Here is a 27,116-nt window from a genome sequence, read left to right on the forward strand (position 1 = left end):
ATTACACTTCACAAATCCTGGTAAAGGCTTTGTCCATCTTGTAGGAGTTGGTTGAATCGAAGAATGGTGTTGGTTTACAGCCAAAAGAGTTGTCGAATGCCATTGAGAAAGCAGGTCCATTGCTAAATAAAAAATTGAAGGTGCTGATTTGCATTTGCCTTCCTAAACAACCTAATTTTGATTTTTCCATAAAAACATTGTTACTCAATCAAACGTGGTTGTGTTACTTGACACCTAACATGAACCTTTACTATTTTTATTGAGATTTTTTATACTACTTTCCATACACAGTTCATTTCTCGTGCTACATTCGTGGATTGTCATGTTACAACTTACAACAGGCGGAACTTGAAATAATTTGATTTGATTTTGTGTTACTTTACATCTAACATGAATCTTTACTATTTTTTTTGGGATTTTTTATACTATATTTCATACACCGTTCATTTCTCGTGCTACATTCGTGGATTGTCGTGTTACAACAGGTGAAACATGAAATAATTTGATAAAATAATTTTTTTTCTAACCAATTAATTTTGTTTTTGTTTTTTGGTAGAGTAAATATTTGTTTGAATACTTTTTGTTTTTCTTTTAAATCAAATTTATTTTGTTTATTTTGTGTTTTCAGTTTCTGATTTTTTCTTTTGAGGGTGAATTGTTTGCGTTAAAAATTGTTGTCACATTTCTATTTTGGTGGGGATAGTGAGGCTGTTTTTTTTTTAAGTGACCTAAAATGTCTTTATTATTCTTTTTTTATAAAAAAATACTCATTATTTTTAAAATTATCCCATTTTAAATGAGAAAAAAGATTAATAAGTATGTTTAGAATTATTAAATATAATCTAGCATTCATAAATTTATTTTACTTCTTTTCATTGTATTTAGTAATATTTAAAAAATTGTAAAAGGATAAAAACATGAATTTAATATATAAATCTATATTTAATATACTATTTTACACGCACCGTGAAAAACACTAGTATCTCGTTGAATATAGATCACGATTTTTTTTTATTTTTCTTAAGATGGGAAATATGAAAAAAGAAAAAACGACGACAAAATTTTCATATTCGATAGTGGATTCAACAGACCAGGGCACATGCAGATCTATTGATTTGACCTGCTGATGTGCCCGGGTCCGTTGGATTGCCCTTGGGGTTGCAGCATCGACCCTTCCCCGCACTGGCGGAGCTAAGTGTATTGCTGGCATAAATTTTCTTTGAAAATTTATATATTAATTTGATTAATTTTTGTTTAATTTGATTTTAGTCCGAGTAGCTCGATTCAAAAAAATTAAAATAATAGAGGGCTTAAAATTCTAGCGCAAATAGAATGATAATCATGGCTCCGCCGTTGCTTCCCCGACGGTGATATGATGTCATGTAAAGTGGGTCGTATAATAGAGTGTAGTTGCCAATGGTGACATTTAATCTTGATCATTTGGGGTTTTTTTACATGTATTTTATTGTCCTAATTTTACTTTTATTAAGATAATAGTGAGACATATCAAAACAAGATGTACTTTGTTTTTTTTTCTCTCCTTAAACTCCGGTCGACAAGTGAAACTATAACGATGACAAGTGGACGAATCTTTTATTGCGACAAACAACATTGAATTTTGTGTGTAAGTTTTAGCTTTTATAATTGACTTTTTGTTGTTCATAATTCGTATTATGATCGTGATCTCAATTAAATAGATATGTAATAAATAGATATGTAATAAACTATTTTTTAACAAAATTATTCAAAATTACTTTTTATATTTGAAAGGCAAAAAAAAAATCCAAATGAAATGGATAGTTATTTGGAATGAATAATATAATAATGATAATAATAATAGTTATTTTTTTGAGATAAATAATAATAATAGTTATAAAAAAATTATATTTCAATGAATATCAGGATAGAATTTCTTAGAGCGCAAACAACAAAAGAAGCGGAGGGGATCGCGTGCGTGTATAAATACAGAAACAGTAAACAAAGCATGCGCTTCAAGTCAAAACTCCTAAAATTTTTACAAAATTAAGGAAACCAAAATTGCGAAAAAAATCGATTATTCTTGAGAGTGTTTCGCGGTGGTATTCCCATTTCTCCGGCGATCGCAGAATATTGATGATCGACGGCGGTAAGAACTGCACGTCGGCCAGTGCGGCGGAGCACGACGGCGGTGGAGTTGAATCGGGAGTTACTCGTCAGTCGGTGGTGGTTGGGAAAGGCTGAGAGGGTAAAGTCTGGAGGATTAATTTTTGAAAAATGAGGGGAAGCAAGGGGAAAAACAGCAAATTGCTGCCTAATTCTTTGAGAATTATTTCGTCTTGTATCAGAACGGTATCGACGAATGCTAGCACTGCTGTGCGGTCGGCCGGTGCGTCTGTCGCCGCCTCCATTTCTTCCTCTGGAGACGATCGACAAGAGCAGGTCGGCATTTCTGACATTTTTTTTTTCAAATTAGTTGGTTGTATTCTGCTTTTTTTTCCCCCCCGTCATGTGTGTGTTAGTTTTGTTGATTGTTTGATTGTATTGGTTTGTTTACTTTTTTTAGTTCAGTTCATTTACTTGATGTCTTGATTGAATTTGAGCAATTAATTTCCGAAATAATTGAGTTATTTGTTTTAAAGGTATAAACTAGATGAATCGCATCAGAAGTTAATTTTAGCATGTGAAAATCTTTATTGTGATAGCAAAAAAATTAATAAACGGAAATATAACCTTGAATCGACTTCCTTCCAGTTAGACCGCCTATTCAAATTTATTTTTCATATACTCGTTTGTGGAAATTTCCTGTTCATGTACCAATGCATAGCTGCCCAGGATGCTTATATCCGGAGTTTATTCCAGTACAAGTCCCCCTTGTGTTTGTTTATCCGTCTAAGAATAAAAGCCGTTGGAGTGAGTTGATGAACCAATTATTAATTGACTGACCACCTCTCTCTGCGTCTATTTTAACCTGAAGATAAGTGATGTTCCATGTCTTATTTTATTTGAATGTTAGCTGTTTTTCTTAGAGTTTTCTTTCCCTTCCCAGTAATTTCTCCCAAGTCCTTTTCATATTAACCCTGTACTAGGTTGCTGGAAGTGTTAACTTTTTTAGATTGTTAGAAGTGATTCGTTTCAGTTTGTTTCCTTGCTTAAGACGGAACTTATTAATGGATCACTCTGTGCGCCAATGCTTTTTCACTGTTTCTCTCCCTGTCACCCGCGTTACATTTTCAACGAGGAAATTGCGTCAATTGTCTCAAAATCATGCTACAGAATTTATAGGATGAGATTTTCTTATTTTGTTATGCTTTCATTGGGCCTGTATACTAGTGCAATAATAATCTTTTTCCTTTATCTGGTAGTAAGAGCTTTACATCCGGTTTAGGAGTCTTTGCGTGTTTTTCTTGAGTGCTTGTCTACTTGTTCTGGATCTGATCCTCTGTGTTATCCAGGTATTGTGGGCTGGTTTTGACAAATTAGAGTTTAGTCCAACAGAATTCAGGCATGTCTTATTAATTGGTTATGTAAACGGTTTCCAAGTTTTTGATGTTGAGGATGCCTGTAGCTTTAGTGAACTGGTTTCAAGGCGTTACGGACCTGTTACTTTTTTACAAATTCTTCCAGCTCCAGCAAATCGTGATGGTGCCGAAGTGTGCAAAAAATCTCATCCTATTCTAGTGGTTGTTGGTGGGGACGATAATGAAAGGATTACTCGGCCTCAGAATACCTGGGCTTTCGCTAATGGTGCAACAGAATCACCTTTAAAGCACTTATTTGACCCCCCATCTGCTGTTCGATTTTACTCAATGAAATCGAATGAATATGTGAAGGTGGTTGACTTTAAATCTGCAGTATTTATGGTTAGATGCAGCCTACAAGTGGTAGCTATTGGTCTCGAAGAACAAGTATGTGATGCACTTTTGTATGTAACTTTTCCTTTAGTTGTTTTCTTTTCTCTTCTTGTTTGCAGTTCACACACTTGTTGTGTTGTATTATGTTTGGATTGTATCCTTCGCCTGGCTGTTACATGGCCGTATAGGAATATTTGTATGCCTTTATCACGCGGCGTTTCTCAAAAGAAGTATATATCACGTGTGTGCAAGAGTGGTTAAAATTGGATTCAAGTGTATACTTCATTTACAAGATAGCTTTTGAGAGTGCATGCCATTATATGTTTGAATCACATTTCTAATGAAACTTATCTACAGGTATATTGCTTTGATGCAGTTACACTTGAGAAAAAATTTGTTGTTGTCACCTATCCCGTTCCCCGATTCAGGGAGCAAGTACCTGTTGGAATGGGGGCTGGGTATGGTCCAATGGCTGTCGGACCTAGATGGTTGGCTTATCCGCCTAATCGCCCATTTATGTTACACACGGGTCGCGTGAGTCCAAAGAACCTTTCGTCTAGTGTTAGTCCTTCCACATCTCCAGGGAGTGGAACCCTGATGGCTCGTTATGCAGTGGAATCCAGCAGACACTTGGCTGCTGGGATACTTACCCTGGGTGACATGGGCTATAAAAAACTATCCAAATACTGTCCTGAGCTGCTTCATGAGAGTCCTAGTTCTCCTGGCTGGAAAATTGGGAAGCTAGCAGCATCTGAGCCAGAGAATGCTGGTGTGGTAAGTTCATGGCACTGTTAACAACTTAACAGTATGACGTTCATTTTGTAACTACTGCCTAAATGAGACACTATCTCTTTGAAATTTATTATAGAAAATGTTAGGTTTGCCCTTTTAGCACTATGTTCTTTAATTTGTCTACTACAGGTAGCTGTGAAGGACCTTGTTTCCTCGGAGGTTATATCACAATTTAGGGCTCATACAAGTCCAATATCCGCTTTATGTTTTGATCCAAGTGGGACTCTTCTGGTTACTGCCTCTGTACATGGAAATAATATGAATGTTTTTAGGATCATGCCTTCTCGTAAAGGTAATGGATCAGGCTGTAATGACTGGAGCACTTCACATGTGCATCTTTACAAGTTATATCGGGGTATAACAACTGCTGTAAGTATACACAAGTACCCATTGTTAACTATTATTCTCTAATACCGTCTTCATTTTCCAGAAAAATTCGCTGTTTATGAATTTCTTGATTCCTTTTTGTTTTTTGACAGGTAATCCAGGACATCTGTTTTAGTAAATATAGTCAATGGATTGCTATTATTTCATCTAGAGGAACTTGCCATATCTTTGTTTTGTCCCCTTTCGGGGGAGATGATGGTATTCAAGCTTTACAGACTCATGAGCAAGGTACCTTGCTGTTTTTAGCTTCATCTCCGTGGTGGTCTACTTCATCTTTCACGGTAAATGAGCAACACTCTTCTCCTCCACCAACTTGCACCCTTTCTATCGTCACCCGGATAAAATTCAGTGATTCAGGCTTGCTTAATTCAGTAAGCAATGCTGCTACTTCAATGGTTGGAAAGACAAGTGTACCATCTGGAGCTATTGCTGCTGTTTTTCACAATTCTAAGTCTACTGGTTCTTTGGATGTTCTTTCGAGCACCAGTGCTTTGGAGCACATCTTAGTTTATACCCCATCAGGCTTTGTTGTTCAACATGAAATCCAATCATCATTAGGGGTTGAGCTGAGTGAGGGTAGAACCAATTCCTGCTCAGCTGCACAAGTGAACCCACAACATGAGGAATTCAGGGTGAAAGTTGACCCTGCACAATGGTGGGATGTTTGCAGAAGACAAGATGATCTGGAAATTGAAGAATGTATCTCTGGCATCTTTGATGGAGAGAATGCTTATCTTGACAACTCTAAAATTTGTTCCGAGGAGTGTTCCACGGAGAAGAGATTGGTAAAGAGCGACACGATGAAATCTGCAGAGAGAACACCCTGGTATCTGTCTAGTGCTGAAGTGCAAATAAATTCTTGCAGGTTACCCATATGGCACAAGTCAAAGGTGCTTACTGTTGCATTACTGATACCTTTGTGTTTTTTATGGGTTTTCTGTAACTAATTTGCAAGGTTTGCTAGATACATTTCCATGCAATGGAACCTCCAAGAGCTGAATGTTATATTGGTGGGGAGTTTGAAATTGAGATGTTGGCTTCACATGAATTGGAGATAAGACAGAAGGATTTGTTGCCAGTATTTGACCATTACTCTAGTGCAAGGCCTGGATGGACTAGCCGGTGAATATCTTATCCTCGGTTCTTATGCATTCTTACTTATTTCTTGTTTGGTTTGTCCATTGATATTGCTGTGAATTTCCAGTATGAATGGAATATTTCCTCTCGTCTACCATATCTCGCTAAATGCACATGAGAGATTAATTTACTATGGTCATTTTGTAGTGCTGCACTTTTTTCATAATGGTACTTTGCAAGCTGGCCACAATTTCATGTTTTCTCTTTTCAGCTCCCCCTCAAAAAATGTATATCATCCATGCTGAAAGTAGGAACAGCAATTATGTTTTATGTACTTGCATTTGTATTTTACCTGGTTGTTTAATGTAGATCCATGTCATCTGAAGGACGATATCATAGTACTTCCACTGATAGTTGTCAAGCTAGGGAGACGACTGGTGGCCCACGTATTATTTCTCATTCAGATCCACCATCAGATAGTTCTACTGAAAATTCAGGAGGTGAGATACTTTTTTCATCGATGCCTTTTGTGCAGCATATTTGTGAAATTATTTAGGTTCTGTTTCTTCTAACTAAATGTGAGAAGCGTCGCATTTTCTGGTGCGACAACTAGCAAAATAACCTTGGTCAAATATTTTTTTGGAAACAATGACCCTCTCATGTGCATTTGAATACACACTCAAATACACTTGAGATGGTTACTTTTAAAAAATGAAGTTTGACCTAGGTTTCCCACATATTTTCCGCAGTTTTTTTTGCCCTCCTGAAATTAGAAGACCTAAAAGAGTTTTATGTATCTACCGAAGTACAATATCATATCAAGTGCGAAGTTCATTTTGTTCCAATTTTCACCACAATCGTCCAGAGAATAGAGAATTATCTTGATTTTGATCACCCGAACTCTTATACAGAATTCCGATAATTCTTGGCCATTCTGAATTGCCTTAGTCATAGTAATGAGATAAGGGTCTGATATCTGGACCCATCTCCCCCTTTTCCTCCACTGATTTTACAATTTCTAACTCTGCCACTCTTGTTATTTCCTTCCAGAAATCAGATTTCATGATTGAATGTGGTAGAATACTGACGCGGTGTTTTTGTGCCTGCAGGGATGGAGAAAACAGAAGATTTTGGGCATTTCTTCAAGGAAGGCTACTGCAATAAGCCAGAGCTAGGCGATTACCACGACTCAACTGAAGTTGCAACCGAAGAGGTGGATGACACTGGTGCTAGCAACACTCACGATGAGGTGGAAAAACCTGAGGAAGGATGGATTGGTGGTATGTTTGATTTTTCCGAAGATGGTAAGAACCTTGATTAACAACGCCACCATCCGGTTGCTCCCCAATTCGTCGCCCATTTGTTAATTCCATTTTTAGCTTGAATTCTTGCATTATAATCACAGGTTGATCGAACTGGACAGATACAGAGTAAATATTCACGGCCCTGAGATTGACACTGGAACTCGAGCACCATACACGTAAGCGATGACCCACTCTCGTCCCTATTTGTATATACTCATGTCTGTCAATTAGCAATTCTTGGAATCCTGGAAAGGGTGCATCATGTAAAATTATGGAATTGTTTCTTGGGGGAGTTAGGATTTACATTTGTTATGTTAGGGACGCTCACTGAATCATATGTACAGTTTATTTATTGTTTCTGCACAAGTCTGTTCCAATCTGTAATGACATTTTTTAATTTTAAAAAAATAAAAAAATAAAAAGAAATGAAAAACAGAGAGATCACAGTTTGGTCATTGGATCTTTTTGTTTAACAGCATTACCGTTTTTGCCATCACTTTTATATTGGTTTAATGTGTTAGAATTGATGCCAAATGTGTGTTTTGTGTGTGTGCGTGTGTTTTCTTTTTCATTTGCCGTCAGAGCGATTCTAATTCAAGATATGTATCCTGAAAAGTGAAAACCACCATTTGTATGGGTGATCACAATCTTATATATGTTTTTTGGGTTTGCGTTATTTAAAAACATTGTTGCTCAATCAAACATGGTTGTGTTACTTTAACATCTAACATGAACCTTTACCATTTTTTTTGGGATATTCTATACTTCATCCATCCACGGTTCATTTTTTGTGCTATATTCATGGATTGTCGTGTTACAACTACAACAGGTGGAATATGGAATAATATTGTATTTTTTTATACCGTAAATATTTGTTTGATTTTTTTTTTAAAAAATAGACTTTGTTTTGTTTATTTTGTGTTTTAGGTTTCTGTCCTTTTCTTTTGAGGGTGAATTGTTTGCATTAAAAATTGTTCTGACAATTTCTTTTTTTTTTTTTAAAAAAAAAAATAGACTTTATTTTGTTTATTTTGTGTTTTCAGTTTCTGTCCTTTTCTTTTGAGGGTGAATTGTTTGCATTAAAAATTGTTCTGACATTTCTATTTTGGTGGGGAATGGGGATAGTGAGGCTGGTTTTTCTTTTATCGACCTAAAATGTCTTTATTATTCTTTTTTTTAAAAAAAGAACTCATTATTTTAAAATTATGCCATTTTAAATGAGTAAAGATTAATAAGTATGTTTAGAATTATTATTAAATTAAATATAATATAGCATTCATAAATTTATTTTACTTCTTTTTATTGTATTTAGTAATATTTTTTAAAAATTGTAAAAGAATAAAAATATGAATTTAATATATAAATCTATATTTAATATACTGTTTTACGCGCACTGTGAAAAATACCAGTGTCTCGTTGAAAATGGAGAGTTAATTTTCAAGGTAAGATTGATGTCCAAAAACGAAAAATTATTCGATCCATCTCGTGGGATAGATCGCGAATCACGATTTTTTTTTATTTTTAAGATGGGAAATATGAAAAATACCGACAAGATTTCCATGTCCGATGGACCGATAGTGACAAGATGTCATGTAAAGTGGGGCATATAATGGAGTGTAATTGCCAAAAAACCAAACGTTTTAAGTTTTTTTTTTTTTTTTTTTTTTTTTTTTCTATTTCAGTCTTTGAGAGGAGAAAAACAAGTTTTAGGTAGTGGGATTATTCTATACTATACTTGGAGTACTTCTCCTTCCATGATGCGGTTAAATTACAATCATTGGATCATCAACACATATGTCAATTTCCATAAAAATATAAGCTAGGTAGTGTTTAGGAGAGTTATTGGAAGCAATTTTCAGCTTTTTTTAAATAAAATTTCACAAAATTTCAAAATTTTGTTAAAAAAAGCTGAGAAGTGCTTCTTAGAAGCTCTCTCAAATACTACCTTAATGCACAAAATTTATAATACATTTATTAATTTTTAGTTTTTGAAATAAATAAACATTGAGATTTTTACAATGTTCTGGAAATGAAGTTGTATGGCCGTACATGTAGTTACCACAAGATATATATTTTATTGTGATCAAAATAATTATTCATAAAGCAAACCGCTCGTTGAAATTTCCACAATAATACTTGATGCGATTATCACAAAATGACTACTCGGGGATAGGTAAATTCCCGAGCGGAAAAGGTAGGTGAAGATACAAAATATATGAATATCTTATCCGTTTGAAGACGAAGTTCTACCAATATTTTTTAGAGAGTGAGTCCATAGCCCCTACCTTGCCCCCAGGATGGGCTTTTATAATCGCCTACCCGGGTCCTCAATGATTACTGGGTATGGCCTTACTGACAACTTTTAGGGTGATAAGATGGTTATCACGTGTGATTTAGACCCCCACAATTTCCGGACAGAGCCCACTCCTTTGGATCGTATTTAGTAATGATTGGATTTGTGATTTGAACCTGACACACTTCAAATAAACGTGACCGTTTCTTGGCCCTAAAAATAGAAAGGCCGGGGCCCCACTGGTTTTCCTTTCCTTTCCTAACTTCCGAAGGCTTACTCCGGGAGGTTCTAGCACCCAGGCCCCTTACCCAGGTCCCAGGCCCCTTACCCGGGTTCCTTTCGATCTTCTGTATCGGTCCGGGTGCTAAGGCCTCCCAGGTTAAGCCTTTCTCGTAGATCCCAGGTTACTGCCACCCAGTCCCGGGTTCCTTAATATGTTGCGGTTACACCATCTTCTCGGGTCCAATCCACCCGGGGTATCGTAATATGATATCAATACTCTTGAATTAAAATATGATTATGACTTAAATTGGTGAAGAAATGGACGAAAAGTCGAAAACTATCTATATTTTATGGTTGAGTTTATGTTGATAAGAGCAATTCACAAATGTTAAACTCACGGGATCAAAAATTCAAAATTAATTTGAACATATGGGTCCATGAAAATATAAACTTTATATAACCAAATTAAAATTGGATCATTGAATATATCGTGGATGTCATCAACCTATTTTACTATCATATTTGGTTACCTGTCTAATAACATACACAAGAATTTTTATAAGACTGTTTTATAAATTAATTTTGTGACCTGACCCGACTCAAGAGAGATGGATCTGTGATATGGTTTCATGATTTACAAGTGGACTACAAATTTTTTTCTGTGAAATTATTGTCGAGTATCATACTTGTCCAATTCGAAATGAGAAATTTTGGAATAAAATTTTAAAAAGAAATTGGAGTTGTTTGAGTAGATTTCATCATTTAAATAAGAAATTTATACGTCAAATATATATAAACATTAAACAAAATAAAGTTGTAAGATAGCACATAAAGAGATTTTATAAATTTCTTAATTCTTATCAATTATATGAACTTAGATCTTCAGAAACAGAAAAATTATAAAATGTATTCGATAAAATAAATTAAATAAAAATTGATTAAATGTATTTATTTTACATTAAATATAATGATATTATTGCACTCACTTTGCACATTCATGAGGTAGGTTAGATCCTACCCTATAGGGTAGATGACAATCATTGGTTGGTTCAAATCATGTGGGTCCCACTAAATTATATGGAGTCCACATGATTTGAACAAATAAGATACATTCACCTGTCCCATGGGGTAATACCCATGGGATAGGTTGAAATTTTCCTGTGAGGAGAACCTTTTTTTTTAAACTGAAACCAATTGCATTTAAGAAATCAAATCCGGTACAATAACATTAGAAATAACAATAACATTAGAAATAACAGTAGGAGAATGAACAAATCTTCCTACTAAATCAGACATAGAAACAGTCCCCCTAGCTAAAACATGGGCAGCCTAGTTCGCTGATCTTCTAACAAAAGCAAAAGTACAAGATGAAACATCTCGAGCGAGTTGTTTGCAATCTTCGATGATGAGGTTCACATTTGAGAAATTCGGTTAAGTGCTATTAAGAGCTTCGATAATTAATAATGCATCACATTCCACAATTATAAAAGATAAATCAAGGTTCTTTTTCCAACTAAGAGCTTCACCAATGGCTATCCTTACCATGCATTCTTTCTTGAGTTGCTGCGAGAACGATCCCGTGAGAGTCACGGATGATACATCCAAACCCAACATGAGGAGGAGATGTATGAATAGCAGCATCTACGTTGCACTTGAGAAAATGCTCTGGAGGCCTTTGAAAGAGAAAAAATTCGGGGGAGCAATGGAGAATCTGGGGCAGTTGCAAGACAATATGTTGACTTTGTTACTTCTCTTTATCTTGAGGTGATTTTTCACTTGTTTGATTAATCTTTTTCGCTCGTTTTCCGTCGAGAAAATTGTTGGGTTCTTGATTTTTCTGCTGATTTTGTAATGGGCTCCTCCAACTTGTATATGACACGTTGATTTCGCCAAGTCCGGAGTATCAACGAATCCTTGTATGTTCTCGGTGGAGATCTTCAGTGGGTTGTTCCTACGTCACAAAATAAAGTCAGAGGAGCCGGGAGGGTTCCCGACGAAGGCACTCTGACGCTCAATTCAGTTATTACTCAAGGAATAATAATCGAGTGTAGAGCGATATAGTGCTTAAGAAAATGTGTACCTTAATAATGAGGTGACTTGAACTATTTATAGAGATTCGGAGAGTTTTACAGGCTAGAGTCTCTTATGGGCTTTTGTAGAATTCAGGGTCTGCTTGAATTAAATATATATAATATTTCAATAAGCTTGAGCCTCAAAAATATTTGGAGTGGACCTTCATGATTGAGCTCAGACCCAGTTGAATTTTTAGGTGTAACCTATCATAGACCCCCACTCTCGGGCATGTCGCGTGTGTTGAGATGACCGAGAGTAGAATTTTTATCGGAGTATTGTCAGAAGTTTAATTGCCGAGAACGAATATTGTTTTCCAAAATAATAATTACACTGTAATTGAATAGAAATCAAAGTCCTGCCAGAATATTAATTATAGAAACCCAGTAGAACTCTATCAGGTATTGTGATTGTAAATTCAGCACCGCAATATGTTTTCATCACAATTTACTAACTCAATTTGGTTTTTCTTATTTGTTATTGCAGTACCCGTTCCATCACGTTCAATAATCAAAAGGAAGAATCAATAAGGCAGGTATTAATTACGTTTGTCTTATGCGCCCTTAATGAGAAAAATTTATGTACGATTTTTTTGTAATTGTCACATTCTCTCTCCTCCTTTTTTCCTTTTATGTAAACGTGCATCCCATATTTGCTCCCTCTACGTCACGTGATTGTTGTTTTGTGTATGCATCGTGTATATGTGTATATGTGTGTTTATCGTCATCTCCCATGCCATGTTCATCATCTCCTTCACTATTAATCGGCGAACGGACGGCGGTGGCCGGAAAGAAGACGTGCTTCGTGGTTGGCAAAGGACGGCAACGGTGGTTGTGGTGGTCGATTCTAGCGACTTGAGTTCCAGCCATGTACCTTCATCCGCCGCTAGCAGATGCGTCCAAATTTGGACTCAGGCAAGGCTAGAAAAGGTGGCGATGAGGTGCGGCAGTGTTGGTTGATTCTGTTCGGTGGAGATGGCTTTGAGTTTCAGCCATGGAACTGCTTTCACGAGCCTGAAAGCGTCCAGATCTGAAACCGAAAGGAGAGGGTTTGTGAAGGTGCGGTAGCGAGTGATGGTCCGGCGAGAGGCTTCCGTCGAGTTTCAGCCATGGATGAGCGTTCATGCCGTCCAGATCTGGACTCGACGGGGCAAGGTTGGTTGCGGTCGGAAAAGGTGGTGCATGACCGACGGACGATCGCCGACGGCTCACCGGAGAGAGCTGCGATCGATGGAGGTCGGCAAGCAAGGATGACGAAGGCGGTGGGTGAAGTTGATGATGATGAACCCAAATCGCGATGGAGATAGATGCATATACATACAAATATACATACATATGATATATAATATGAAATATACAATTAATTATGATGCCAAAATTTTTGACGCTTTTACTTGGTATTAATATAAATTTGACCGAAAATTTTGCAGTCATTCAAACTTGGCATTGTACAAGAAAATATTATTTGGGAAAATTTATTTTTTAAAATGTTTATTATTATTTTTTTTAAAAAAAATCATTACAGGGTGTCATTCGTGGGGTAAAGTATTTTCGGTGTTAGTTGCTAACCGGGATACTTATTCCTCCTCGTCAACAGAGTCTGTCGATGAAAGTGAAATTGACGAGTGTTTATCTCCCTTGAGTGATTTGAATTATAACAATAATGGTGGTTCCCAAGAGTCTTCAGGAGGAGTGAGAGGGCGTGTTTTGGAAGATTTTGAGATTCCAACTTCATACCAAAAACTTGACTTATCCTCTAAACATATTCTTAAAATTCTCAAAAATGGAGATCCTTGCCATGAACCGCCTCCGGGTTATTTCGCTGTATATTTAGAGTATTTTAATTTTGGTTTTTCACTTCCTCTTCATACCCTTTTGATAAAAATTGTAGATAGTCTTGGGGTGAGTTTAAGTCAATTAACACCAAGTGCAATTCTCCTTTTTACGTGTTTCCTATGTAGAGTGAGCGAAATTAAAATGTCTCCGACTATAGACTTATTTCATGCGCTCTTCTCGGTGCGTCGTTCCATGTCGGGTTCCTATATTTATTTTCTAACTCGGGGAAATTGTAAGTTTGTATCTCGTTGTCCATCTTCGAAAAGCGATTGGAGGAAAAAGTTTGTTTATGTCTGGGATTATGGTTGGGGGGTTCCCATAATATGGAGTTCGGGCCATAGGAGAATTATTTTTAGCAGAACTCATCGTGAGTTGCAACTTGAATGTCGCTCCTTAGGTCTTTTCAAGAAGTTGGTTGATCCACAAACTTTGCTTCCTGCCGGTATTTGCTTTTTCAATCTCTTGCATGCTATTGTATTTAATTAAATTTACCTTGCTCGGTGTAATTTGAGAATTTATTGTATTTATTTATGTATTATTCTCCTTGTTTTTTTTATAGGGGAAAAAATAAGTTTGGCGGAGGTCCGGGCATGCATAGAAAAAATGAGAAGGATGCGTCAAAAATGCTGAGAAAAGACTTAACAAAGGAGCGAGCTATCATTGGTTCTCAAGAGCTTCCCCGGAGGAAGAAGTCTCCCGGGCATTCAAATCATGCTCACCGTTCTGGCCCACCATCCAAAAGATCCGATGTGCATGATAGAAAAACTGGTGGCAAAAGAAAAGATGTTGCAGTTGTACCCGACATCGATGCACGCAGTAAAAAGGTTGAAAATCCAAGAGATCTGAAGAAAAAACGTGACAATGAACGAGTAGTTGATCTGGAAGCTTTTGAGGGTCGCCACTTGTTCGTGGAAGGAGTGAACCATAAAAATAATGCTGGATTTTTTGGGATTTGCAAGATCCAGAAATTGGTTGGAGAACGGGAGCGGACCTGATTGGAGATCATGATAGGTTGCATCTACTACAACAACCTACAGAAGTGTTGACTCGGTCTCTTGCTTCGTCTGCCTTCCAGGTATATCATTACTTGCTTATTGTTTTTTAGTACGATATTTACGTAACAAATAATTTTCTTTATCTATGGGTTTTTATAGATTTTATCTCTTGCTCACACTTTTCAATTTCGAGAAGAGAGGTCTCGAAATTCCGGGAAAAAATTTGATGACGAGTTGACGTCCTTAAGGGGTGAGTGCAAAAGACTTGGCGAGGAAAACACTAAGGCTCGAGATGATTTTCTCAAGTCGTAAAAGGAGCTTGAAGAAAAATCCAAAAAGTACGATGCACTGTGCAAGGAGATGGAGCAACTTAAGGGGAAATATTCCCATGAATCGGAGACCGGAGAGAACTTTCTCAACTCGACAGTAGGCAAGATTCTTTTGCAAAGTACCGGAGAAAAAGCGATTGAAGGCTATCGAGAGTCCACAACTTTTAGGGATGATGTGATTCAGCGAGCGATCGTTATTCATGATGAAGTTGTCGTGGATTGTCGCAAAGAACTTCGGGATACTAAACTAGTTCCGGAGGAAATTATTATGATGATTCACCCTAAAATTCTGGAGTCTGGTACTGCAAGAGTTGAGGATGACTCGGATCCTCCCTTAGGAGATTTATTGGGAGGTCTGGGTGATGAGGATATGATCGAAGCTTTGCATTCGAATTTTTAGCTTATATAATCAATAACGACGGGTGTGTGTCGAAGCTATATGGAGAGTATTCTTTGGAGTCGTGGAGCAGTTTAGTTTATTATTTCTTGCCACTTTTGGGCAATATTTTTTATTTATAATAAAGGCTTTGAAGTCTTAGATTTTGTTTGCACTTTTTGAGTGCGTAAGCAGTTGGTGGAGGAACAAAGGAAAAAAATTATTTCCCCTTTTTTATATATTCAATTTTGTCGGTTATCAAATCTCTTTGTATTTTGAAATTTCTATTGCATACTTGCTTGATGGATAAAATACTATCGCTTTAATATTGGAGTACTTGGGAGGGGACCAATCTCCCAAGATTTTGTCTCATGGGGAATTCCTAAACCCACTTGGTGCATGGTGAGGTATCCCGAGACTTATAATATTATTATGTCATCCTGACCTCCTACAACATCATAAGTTCAAATGTTCCATGGGGCTGGCCAAGCCTCTTATTGTTGGGAATTTTTTATGATTGCTAGGGTCTATGACATTTATGTCGTAAGTAAGCGTTAGTATAGGAGATGAGATATGATATGCTTTCGACAAAGTAATCTGCTTGTATAACAAAATAATCAAATTAGTTGAAAACTGCATCACAAAATTGTAATAGACAAACATAAAGAAAATATGCTAATAACTAAAAAGGTAAATTTAGCCTATTATTGGCGAGAGTTGCAGTTTATGCATAAAACTTCTTCAAGTTGGCCACGTTCCAAGGTCTGTGAAGTATTCTTCTATCTGAATGTTGGAGGCGATATGTTCCCATCTTCACAATCTCGATTACTTTGTACGGGCCTTCCCATTTTGGGTCCAATTTACCCACAGACTTCAATATGTCAGATTTTCTCAAAACCAGGTCTCCTACTTGAAAAGATCTTGATATGACTCTGTCATTGTATGCTTTAGTCATACAAGCTCGATATCTCTCGGCTCATGTCGAAGCTTCATCTCTTAGTTCGTCCACCAAGTCTAATGAAATTCGGAGGGCTTGGTCATTCCCAGATGAAGTGTATTGTTTCACTCGTCATGATTGCTCTCCAATTTCGGCAGGAGCCACAGCTTCCGCTCCGTAGGCCAGGTTGAAAGGATATTCTCCAATTGAAGAGCGTGAAGTGGTTTGATATGCCCATAGAACACTTGGCAACTCATCCACTCATTTTCCTTTGGCGTTGCCTAGGCGAGTTTTGAGGTGTTGTAGAATGGTTTGGTTGGTGACCTCGGTTTGCCCATTGGCTTGAGGATTCCCAACAGAAGTGAAGAACTGCTTGATGGAGAGTCCTTTGCACCAATCTTTTATCTTCGCTCCATAAAATTGAGTTCCATTGTCCGAAACTAAGGTTTGAGGAATTCCAAATCTTCATACTATATTCTTCCATAAAAAAATTATTATGTCTCTTGCAGATATTTTGGCCAATGTTTCAGCTTCGACCCATTTGGTGAAATAATCCACAGCAACTATCAAAACTTTTCTTTGTCCGATAGCAGGAGGAAAAGGACCTACCAAATCCATTCCCCACTGAGCAAACGGTAAAGGACTTTCTAGGGGCTGCAAGATTGTAGCCGGCTGGTGAAGGAATTTAGCATGCTCTTGACATGCATGACAATGTTTCGCTAACTCGATAGCTTCTTGCTTCATCGTTGGCTATAAGTATCATTGGCGTAATGCTTTCCCTGCAAGAGCTCTTCCAGTTAAGTGATTTTCACATATTCCTTCATGAATTTCACGGAGCACATATTTTCCCTTAGCTGGCGTTAGACACTTTAGGTAAGGTGAAGAGAAACCTTTTTTGTACAGTTCTCCGTCAATGATCATGAACCGAGCAGCTCTCACTCTAAGTTTTCGAGCTTCGAATTGGTTAGCAGGTAGGTTACCCCGCATCAAATAGTCGATTATTTAATCTTTCCAACTAGGTTGTTCGCTGTCAGCACAGAAGATTGTAACATCACTTCCATCAGTTTTTTCCTTGTCATATGTTAGGAATGTAATTTTCCTATTATCAATGTTGGCCAAGGAGCTTGCTAACTTGGCGAGATGGTCTGCTGACTCATTTTTCACTCTAGGTATCTGCTTTACATCGTAGCTGTCTAAACGCGAGAGAAGCTCATTCACTTGAGTGAGGTATTCAAGCATTTTATCTTCCTTTGCTTCGTAATTTCCATTAATCTGACTGACGATAAGTTGGGAGTCACTGTGTATCGTCAGTCTTTTTGCTCCGACCGATAAGGCCAATTTAATTCCCATGATGAAAGCTTCATACTCTGCCTCATTATTTGTTGCAGGGAAAAGAAATTTGACGGCGTATTGAAATTTATCTCCCTGTGGACTTTCCACGGCTATACCTGTCCCGCTTTCCGTAGAGGTTGATGACCCGTCGACATAAACCACCCATGTCGGGGTGGAGCTTTCTTCTTGAGTTACTGCCATCTCTACTAGAAAATCAGCCAGAATATGTGCTTTAATTACTGGACGCGAGCGATATTCAATTTCATATTGGCTCAACTCGACAGCCTACTTAACCATTCTTCCTGATGCTTCAGGACTCGATATAATTTGTTTGAGAGGATGATTAGTGAGTACAATTATTGGATGATATTGAAAGTAAGGACGTAGTTTTCTTGCTGCAGTTACCAAAGCCAATGCCAGTTTCTTGATCTTTGTATATCTTAATTCTGCTCCGTGTAAAGTTTGACTGATATAATAAACTGGGGGATAATACCCAATTACGTCCTCAAAGTTTTCTAACTTTTCCAAAAATATACTAACACTTTATTCGTTCCTAATTATGTCCCTTATTTAACAAATAGTTTCCTTAATATGTCCCTCAAACTAAAAATTGCCTATAATACCCTTATTCTAACAATTATTATTAATATTTCCTTTGGTCTCAAAACATGGTATCAGAGCTTATAAAGTTTTCGGATCCTCTATCGTGTGACCTGATGCGAAACACGGCTCTCCGTACGGAACGACCACCACCATGGGCCTTAACCCAGCTGGTGCTCTGGTTAGCTAGCTGATAGGTATCACTTGTGGCATCACCCTGTAAAACATAATCTCATCCTTGATAACCATAGGCTCTGAGTTGGGGATCTGGCGCAAAATGGTATCAGAACCTATGTAATTTTATTCAGACTTTATATTATTAATTAAATCAGACTTTTTTTTGTTAAGGAAGAGATTTTCAACAAACCATGGATTCAAACGAGAGTTTGAACCAGAAGGGTTTCATTTATATGAAATCTCATAAACAAGTGAATCTATTTAAAATAGATTCTTTACAAAAGAGACTTAGGTCTTTTATACTCTCTGAAGAGATTAAGAAATATGATTTCTAATTCTCAATTTTTAGAGGTCACACCAGATTCCTCTAAACTCTCCGGAGATCTTAGAGAAATTCAAAAGACGGTACAATATTACAGCAATCAGCTGTATGAAATACCTCGGCAGATTGGAGAAATCCTTAAGAAACAAGAAGAAATTCTTGTAACTCTAAAGGATCTTCAATCCAAAATCATAAATCTAGAACATATTTCTAGTTCTAGGAAGGGAAATATAGGAGGAAGGTTATCACTCTCGTTTGGTACCGAACCTCTGTTACATCAGAAAGGTAAAACAAAAATGGTTCAAAAACCTTTAACTGATGATAAGATGATGATTAATCTTATAAAAGCAGTATCAGAGAAAAATACTATCTGATGACTACTTTAGAAAGATTAAATCTCGAGGATCTACAAGATCTTGCGGATTCTTTTGCGAATCTCAAAGTAGTAGATATAAAAATGAATTCTCCTGAAGGTGAACAACCCATAGGGAATCCCCTTAGATATGTTGTTAAAACAGAAGAACCACATAGTGAGTTCCATGTAGGAGAAAATTCACATCCAGCAGGAACCAGATCAAAAAGGAGTAAGATACCAATACATCAAACTCCTTATGGAAAAACTGTTTTAGACCCGATACATCCTTATGGGGTTATGTTAAACCTGGATGTTTTGGACTTCAAAAACAGAGAAGATCTCATAGATGACTGGACGTCAGCTATGAGAATTGCAGCAGGGACATTGGATCTCAATAAAGAAGGATTCATTAAACTTCTAGAAATGAGTCTAATGGAATCTGTTAAGATCGCATGGGAGATGACTATGCCAGAAACTAAGGAATAAATCTTAGCAGGAGAATCCCTCAGCGAGATTGGAGGAAGAATGACCACCCTATTTAAAGCACAATTCATAGGGGTAGATTATTTTAATAATCAAGATACAGAGAAAAAGAAAAGATATACTCAAGCTCTGTATAGCCTCGAATTACATGATATCTGTTTAGTTGATGAATACATTATGTTATTCACTAAATACAGATGGAATTCGGGAGTCGAGGAAAATATAGCTATTCAGCTATTTTTCGCAAAAATGTCAAGTCCCTGGAGAGAAATGCTGATTAAAGAATACGTTCCAGGAAATCTTGATACTTTGGCAAGACGAACCTCTTTTCTGAAAGGAAAATTGGCAGAATGGTGCCATATGGCAGCATTACAGAAGAACTACAAAAAAATAAGGGGTATAGATAAGCGTACACCTTTATGTTGCAGAGAAAATGATCTTCCAACGATCATTGGAAACAGATCACAGGGATTTAAAAGGAAGAAATTCAGAAATAATCCCTATAATAAAAATGAGAAGTTCTTGGAAACCAAGAACATTTTGGTCCAAACAAAAGGCCAGATCTTATAGATCAGGTAGAAGAAGTGGACCTACAAGAACATCCCCAGCAACAAACTCATCACAAAGCAGGGGAAGAACACCATCAAGAAGAACTTTCAGAAGAACTCATACAAGAGCAAGTGAAAGTTTCAAGGATTGCAACTGCTGGACATGTGGAGCAAGAGAACATATATCTACAAATTGTCCAGAAAACGAGAAAAAAGGAGTTAAACTCTTTGAAGCAACACCAGATATGGATGATGCGGTCTTTTTTCAAGATCTAGTCCAAGTATATCAATTTGAGGATATCCCCTCAGATGAAAGCATATACGAAGAAGAGATATTGTTTAGTCAAGAAGATTCCGAGGATGAATCAGAATCAGAATCAGAATAAAGAGGAAGTTTTTCGGCATGAAACACATGAAAGTTTGGCTGGATTCTTTAGCCAAACCACGATATCTCATAATATGATCCAAAGGATTATGAGAGAAAATCCAACGTTACAAAAGTACCAAGGATTTTCGGCAGGACAAGTAGAAAAAGTCTTAGGCAACCTAGGGATTAGACAAAGAAGACATCATTTGATTTACAAAGTGTAGTAGCCCGTAACCAAAATCAGTGATTAAGGAATTAATCATAATTATTTGGGAAGGGTTCGGAAGCTCCGAAGGCAGGATCGGAAGCTCAGAACAAGATCGGAAGCTCCGAAGGTGAGTTCGGAAGCTCTGAACAGGATCGGAAGCTCCGAAGGAGCGATCGAAAGCTCCGATCAAATTACGTCAGGCATGACGTGTGGCAGGATCGGAAGCTCCAATCAGGATCGGAAATTCCGATCACCTCTATCCGAAGTCAACCAGTGAGATTTTGACACGTGACAGATAAGCGAGATCGGAAGCTCCGATGTCGAGATCGGACATTTCGATCGTGATCGGACGTTCCGATCGAGGAACGGAGGTTCCGATCGTCGTCTATAAATAGGGGGTGCCGAGCTCACATTTGAGTGCACCAATTCCTCTCTTCTCTCTCAATTCCTTAGCCTTCTAACTCAGATCTAAGGAATTTTAGGCGTCCCGTGGGGAATCCGAAAGTGGTATAGCGATCCAGGCATCGTAGCGGAGCTGTGGCCTAGTTTTGAGGCACTCGACATCAAAGGGCTAACGACGGACGAAGGTATAACTTTTGCTTCCTATAAATATTTAGGAGTATGCAATAGCTTAGTTAAGGCTTTTAGAGCACTATAATGATAGTAGTATCATTTGGCAGTGTAGAGCAGACTATAGGCGTGGACCTAGAGTTGGTAGAGCTTGCACTGAGTTGAGGAACGAAAGTACTGTTCAAGATATCTTGACTGAGTATGCATGTATTATGTGACTGCATGGTTTATATGTCATTGATTTATGCTGCATTCATTTGAATAATGAGCTATCTCCTTCGAGATGTCTGTTAGTAGGGTTTTTCCCTATCCTGTTAGTGGTTGGACTTCCATCGATTTGGGTCCGGCATATCCACTGGTATTATGATATGGGAGCCACCTCCTGAAGCGATGGCACAGCGTGCTACATACCAGGGCCCGGTTTGTCTCTGTTATCTGATCCTTGACCTCGAGTTTATAGGGGAGTTCACTTTGCATGCATGGACACCCTATTCCATGGGGCAGGTTTGTGATTGGATGAGGCGGGTGGATCCAAGAGGGGCTAGGCAGATGTTGGCCAGCTGGAGCTTCGCCTAGGTTTTATTCTGTTGTTATTATATTGATACAGTTTTTCGATCTGGTTGTATAATATTTGGATATTTACAGATTCCTTGCCTTGGGATTGTATATTGTTTATGGTTTCCGCAGTTTTATTCTGATATCCATTTAATTAAGATAATTGCATGCCTAAGTTCTGTTTAGTAGGTGATCCGGGTAAGAGTCACTACATTTATGGTATCAGAGCATGCAAAGTATTCTTGGGATTTAGATTCTACATAAGATAACCATTAGGTTAATTTTGTAGATGACATATCGTGATGACCAGAGTTCTCATGGCAGTATTGGTGGGCGTTGGGGTGATGCCGACCGGGAGCCTCGTCGGGAACGCCACCATCGTAATCGAGATGAGGATCGTTTCAGTGTACGTCGATTCTTACAGATGGGGCCTAAGCACTTGGTTGGAGGTGAGTCTCCGGAGGATGCGGAGAACTGGTTAGACCGCATGGAGATGACTTTTCAGACTTTCCAATGCACCGAGGAGCGGAATATGGAGACCCTTGGTTACTTTTGGATGGACGTGCGCGCAGGTGGTGGAGGTTTACTTCTGCACCTTTTGTTACGGCGAGAGGAGTGACCACCTGGGCCGAGTTCCGCACAGCTTTTCAGAAGCTGTATTTTCCTCCTGCACTCCGTCAGTAGAAGGCGGACGAGCTACTGAGTCTGCGACAGGGAGCCATGTCTATTGATGAATATCAGCAGAAGTTCTTTGATTTGCTATCCTATTGCCCCGAGATTGCCGACAGCTCCGAGATGAAGTATAATCTGTTCCTTCAGAGCCTTAACCCTGAGATCCATGACCGTGTGGGGATGTTGGCGATGACATGTCCTACGAGATTTTGGTGAGCCGTTGTCACCAGGTAGAGGACAGCATTTGGCGGAACAGGTCTTTCTCTCAGTCGAGACCTGCGAGTTCTTTGGGTCCCCATGCCCAATCTTTCAAGAAGTCTGGATCTACTTCTTCTTCCTCTGGCTCTGCTGGTGTTGTCCGTTTCGGTAAGAAGGATAAGTGTGATCACTGTGGGAAGAACCATCCATCCGACAAGTGCCGTAGAGCTTCTGGAGCTTGTTTTTGTTGTGGAGAGACTGGTCATATCCGGAGGGATTGTCCACTATCTGGGAGAGGCAGTTCTGGTTTTGGTTCAGGAACTGGTTCTCAGGCCACCGTTCAGCAGAGGTCGCAGGGACAGCCTGCTGAGAGTTCTCATTTGAGGCCACGAGCTTCTGGCCAGGTGTTTTCCCTTAGACATGATCAGGCAGTGGAGGAGAATGAGAAAGTCATCGCAGGTACATTTCTGCTTTATGGTATACCTGCTCTTGTACTTATTGACACTGGTGCATCTCATTCCTTAATTTCTGCACGTTTTGTTAAGAGGTATAAGTTACTATGCATTGTACTAGACGTAGTGATGTCTGTTTCTACTCCGACGGGTCAATCTGCTTTGGCTAAGCGTCTAGTGATGGGTTGCCCTTTAGAGTTCGAGGGGAACATTCTGTTAGCGAATCTCATGGTCCTGGCGATGGATGATTTCGATTGCATTCTGGGAATAGATATGTTGACTATCTATCGAGCTTCAGTGGACTGCTACCAGAGATTAGTACGCTTTCATCCGGAGGGAAGTGAGAGCTGGTTTTTTTTATGGTGAGGGAGCGCGACCCCCGATGCCTTTGGTATCAGCTTGAAAGAGTGGGTGCCCAGTGAGCCAACTTGTGGCTATGGGCTTTGATGACTCTTTGTACAAACGATCTTTTGTTTAATATAATTTACACTTTTATTAATGGCAATGACTTTATCTTTCTTCATATTGTTATATTGTGATATACTATTGTTGTTTTGATAAAGACCTTGAATATACTATAGTGTATGTAAGATGTGGTAGAACATGGGGATGTCTATCATGAAATACATCTTATAGTCACTGTATATTCTAAACTGTTCCTAGTCGATTGAGCCGTCCGATAATAAGGATAAGGATCGCTCGAGTTTGAGACTAGCATTTGCGATGCGGAGTACCACGTTTCATTGGTAGGGAACATGGAGATGTTCGAAGCATGCAAATGGATATTCATAGGATGAATAATCGAACTACCCTATCCGGACTTTCCAAGTGGTTATCACTTATCGAGTGGATAAAGTCCGCGGTTTTGGTTGTACACCATTAGTCCTTACTACTTGAAACATCATGGAGACTCTATATGCTAGTACTGTGCTTTGACTCGTTTACCGACTCTATGGGGGTCATCAGGTGTCGGGATTGGGTACAATTACAACACATATAGGAGTCGATGCATTGTTGTCAAGGATTCACCACATACTTGCGAGTGTGGATATCCTATGCGATCTGAGGAGATATTAGTGTGACGAATCTCTGGCCAGAGTACTTGATGTGATTTAAGAAATGGTTTCTTAGTAGCACATGCGATGTCACTAATTTGATCTTCAAGATGTATTGCATAGTTATCGAATCTTGAGCGACTCTCGATATACCAATGGTTGTTGATTCGATCGGGATATATGGATGAAGGGACCGTACTGTACGCGAACCGAAATCTACTGGTTCTTGTAGGCACTATCAGTGATACCTAGGGAATCATGGGGCGATGTTGCTAGGCGCTTTACCATGATTCGTTGGGCAAGTCGGAAATCGTTGTTCCGAGTCACAAGGAGTTGTGAGCCCACGGCTAGCTGTATCCCTGAACCATTGAGGGTCACACAGTGTAATGGAGTTTTTAATCCCCGTTGAGATAGTTAAATTTAAAGAGTTAAATTTAATGAATAAAGAAGTTGGACTTCTTAAATAAGAGTAAGGGAGTAGGATTTCCTAAAATGACATAGGGATGTACATTTTTGGAAACCACTGAATTCGGATTCAGGAAAATTTATCTTGACTTTAAAATGTGCAGAAATGGTTTATGTGCACATTGGTAAAATCGGTTTATCAATCGGAGTCACGATGAATTTTATATTAATTTCTGAACATGCGGGCTTTGCTTGTCGGGCCTCAACTTATGACTAATGGGCCCTAAGGTGTTAGTGGCCTGCATTATAAATAAGTTATTGCAGTACAGAAATTACACACAACAGGTCATAATTTTGAGAGCAAAATTTCGAAAACCCTAGCCTCCTCTCTCTCAAAGTGGCCGAACACCCTCCCTCTCTGTCTGAGAAATTCCGGTCTGTGATTTTGAATTGCAGTCTGGAATAGCGAATCAAATTCGTTTATTCTCTTCGTAGAAAACTTCTGATAGATTTTCTAGTGCAATCTATCAGAGGGATTAAACCTCTATTCGTGGACCTGATTGAAGGAAAGCGTGTTCATCAGTTCCAGGGAGATACAAGAAGCGCAGAGAAATCTGTGTGGTGTCCAATAATCTCGCTTCGAGATTGAAGGTAAAATTTAATAATAGTTATTTAATTTTACACACACTTATAATTTAATCGTTAAACGGTTGATACCCACACTATGGAATTGTTCCATAATAAAATTTTTAAACTTCCGCTGCACCGGGTATCAATCGTGATTGATCTGAGAGCCGCGTTTTCCAACAGTGGTATCAGAGCCAGGTTGCTCAGATCAAACGATTAAATTAATCGATTGTACAAAAATTTTTGAGTCTCGGTTTTTGAAACAAAATAAATATTTTTAAATAAAAAATAAAAAAAAAAAATTTCGGGGCAAAACCCGGGCAGCGATTGGATCGCTGCCCGGTGGGGCAGCAATTGTTGCTGCCCCGGGCGGCGCACGGCGTCGCCCAGGGGCGGCGCTCAGCGCCGCCAGGGCAGCGCTCGGCGCTGCCCAGCGCAGCGCTGGGCGCTGCCCAGGGCGGCGCACGGCACCGCCCAGGGCAGCAACTGTTGCTGCCCTAAAGGGGCAGCCGGGCTGCCCCGGCCCGCGCCCACGGGTGCGGGCCGGCCCGGGAGTGTCCCCGGGCGGCCCGCGTGAAAAATTAAATTTTTATTTAAAATTAATTTTAATGTGTTAAAATTTTATTTTTGGTCCGGTCAAAAATTGTTTTTGATTGGTTCACGAGATTTCGGATCGAATTGTTCGAGTCCGTAAACTTTAAAATTGATTTTTGGATAAATTTGAATTTTTGGAAAATTTTAATATTTTATCCTTAAATTGAATTTTGAAATCAATTATTTTGGTACAATTGATGATAAGATTTGATCTTATGAATATATTGAGTAAAATATGATTTTATCCATAAAATTGGATTTTGTAGATAAAATATGATTTTATTTGATGAAGAGATAAAATATGCTTTTATATGTAAAATGAGATTTTATATATAAAATATGATTTTATCCTGTTTAAATTTGAATTGCCACTGCATGTTATCCAATAAATTAATTTTGAATTAAATGTTATTGGATAAGGATGATCGATTGCCATGACCAATTTTGTAGGTGTATGTTAGGAATTTACATTTGTTTTTATTGTTGTTGGTTTTATTAATGGGCCTGGTTTATGGCCCAGTATGAATGTCATATGTAATAAAAGTGGGCTTGGTTTATGGCCCGTTCCCACCCCTAAAAATGTATCCCCTACTTGTCATTGTTATTTATTGTAAATACAATAGATTTAGTGGGAGATCAAGATTTGAAGATGGTGGGCCCAGCAGACAATAAAGACAGAAGAAATGTAAATTGGAAGCACATGTAATAGGATTGCATTGCATACTGCATATTACCTAGGATTGGACTAAGACTCGTGATTGGCAACCACGGGTCAATTAGAAATGGAATCGATCATCCTATATAATATATGATATTATGATTGTATGCATGTTTTAGACATAATTGCGTGAATCCGGCAAGCATGCAATAATTTGAAATTGATGAGACAAATTTTTATAATTAAAAATCCCTCATTTTAAATATGATTTAAAATTGATATCAAGATAAATAAAGGAAATTTAAATTTGTTTAAATGTTCCTACCTTCCATCAACGGTCAATGTATGTGATGCTACCCGCGGATACGGTCCGGCTCATATTATTGGGGGGGCCCGTCCGTCGGAAAGCTGTACATTGGATCGACACATGTTGTAAGTTGGGTGGAACTCCCATGGGATCGGCTCATATTATTGGGGGATCCACATGGCGA

General features: G+C 38.3%; 2 protein-coding genes across 4 annotated transcripts; one reads left to right on the top strand and one right to left on the bottom strand.

The window, feature by feature from the left end:
- The first annotated feature begins 1,946 nt into the window (after positions 1-1,946).
- LOC140886402 (autophagy-related protein 18g-like) lies at positions 1,947-7,829 on the top strand. 3 transcript variants are annotated; one of them, XM_073292964.1, is made up of 9 exons: positions 1,947-2,418; positions 3,432-3,884; positions 4,188-4,604; positions 4,752-4,991; positions 5,102-5,899; positions 5,974-6,131; positions 6,456-6,586; positions 7,196-7,390; positions 7,492-7,829. In XM_073292964.1, the coding sequence occupies exons 1-9, from the start codon at positions 2,254-2,256 to the stop codon at positions 7,494-7,496; spliced, it is 2,562 nt and encodes an 853-aa protein (XP_073149065.1). In that variant the 5' UTR covers positions 1,947-2,253; the 3' UTR covers positions 7,497-7,829. The 3 variants fall into 3 exon arrangements, 2 of the variants coding, with proteins under 2 accessions (XP_073149065.1, XP_073149064.1); XM_073292963.1 differs by having other exon boundaries at positions 7,510-7,829; XR_012151545.1 differs by lacking the exon at positions 7,492-7,829 and having other exon boundaries at positions 6,473-6,586; positions 7,196-7,333.
- A 9,620-nt stretch (positions 7,830-17,449) lies between these two features.
- Positions 17,450-17,980, bottom strand: LOC140888804 (uncharacterized). Its single transcript, XM_073296507.1, has one exon. It carries the CDS (start codon positions 17,978-17,980, stop codon positions 17,450-17,452), a length of 531 nt encoding a protein of 176 aa, XP_073152608.1.
- Between the last annotated feature and the right edge of the window lie 9,136 nt (positions 17,981-27,116).

The sequence above is a fragment of the Henckelia pumila genome, chromosome 3 (assembly GCF_033568475.1).
Source record: "Henckelia pumila isolate YLH828 chromosome 3, ASM3356847v2, whole genome shotgun sequence".
Lineage (NCBI taxonomy): Eukaryota > Viridiplantae > Streptophyta > Magnoliopsida > Lamiales > Gesneriaceae > Henckelia > Henckelia pumila.

Coding starts and splice junctions, on each gene's coding strand:
- LOC140888804 (XM_073296507.1), bottom strand. CDS start 17,980: ATGGCAGTAACTCAAGAAGAAAGCTCCACCCCGACATGGGTGGTTTAT.
- LOC140886402 (XM_073292963.1), top strand. CDS start 2,254: ATGAGGGGAAGCAAGGGGAAAAACAGCAAATTGCTGCCTAATTCTTTG. Junction 2,419..3,431: donor GAGACGATCGACAAGAGCAG/GTCGGCATTTCT, acceptor TGTGTTATCCAG/GTATTGTGGGCTGGTTTTGA. Junction 6,132..6,455: donor AGGCCTGGATGGACTAGCCG/GTGAATATCTTA, acceptor TGTTTAATGTAG/ATCCATGTCATCTGAAGGAC.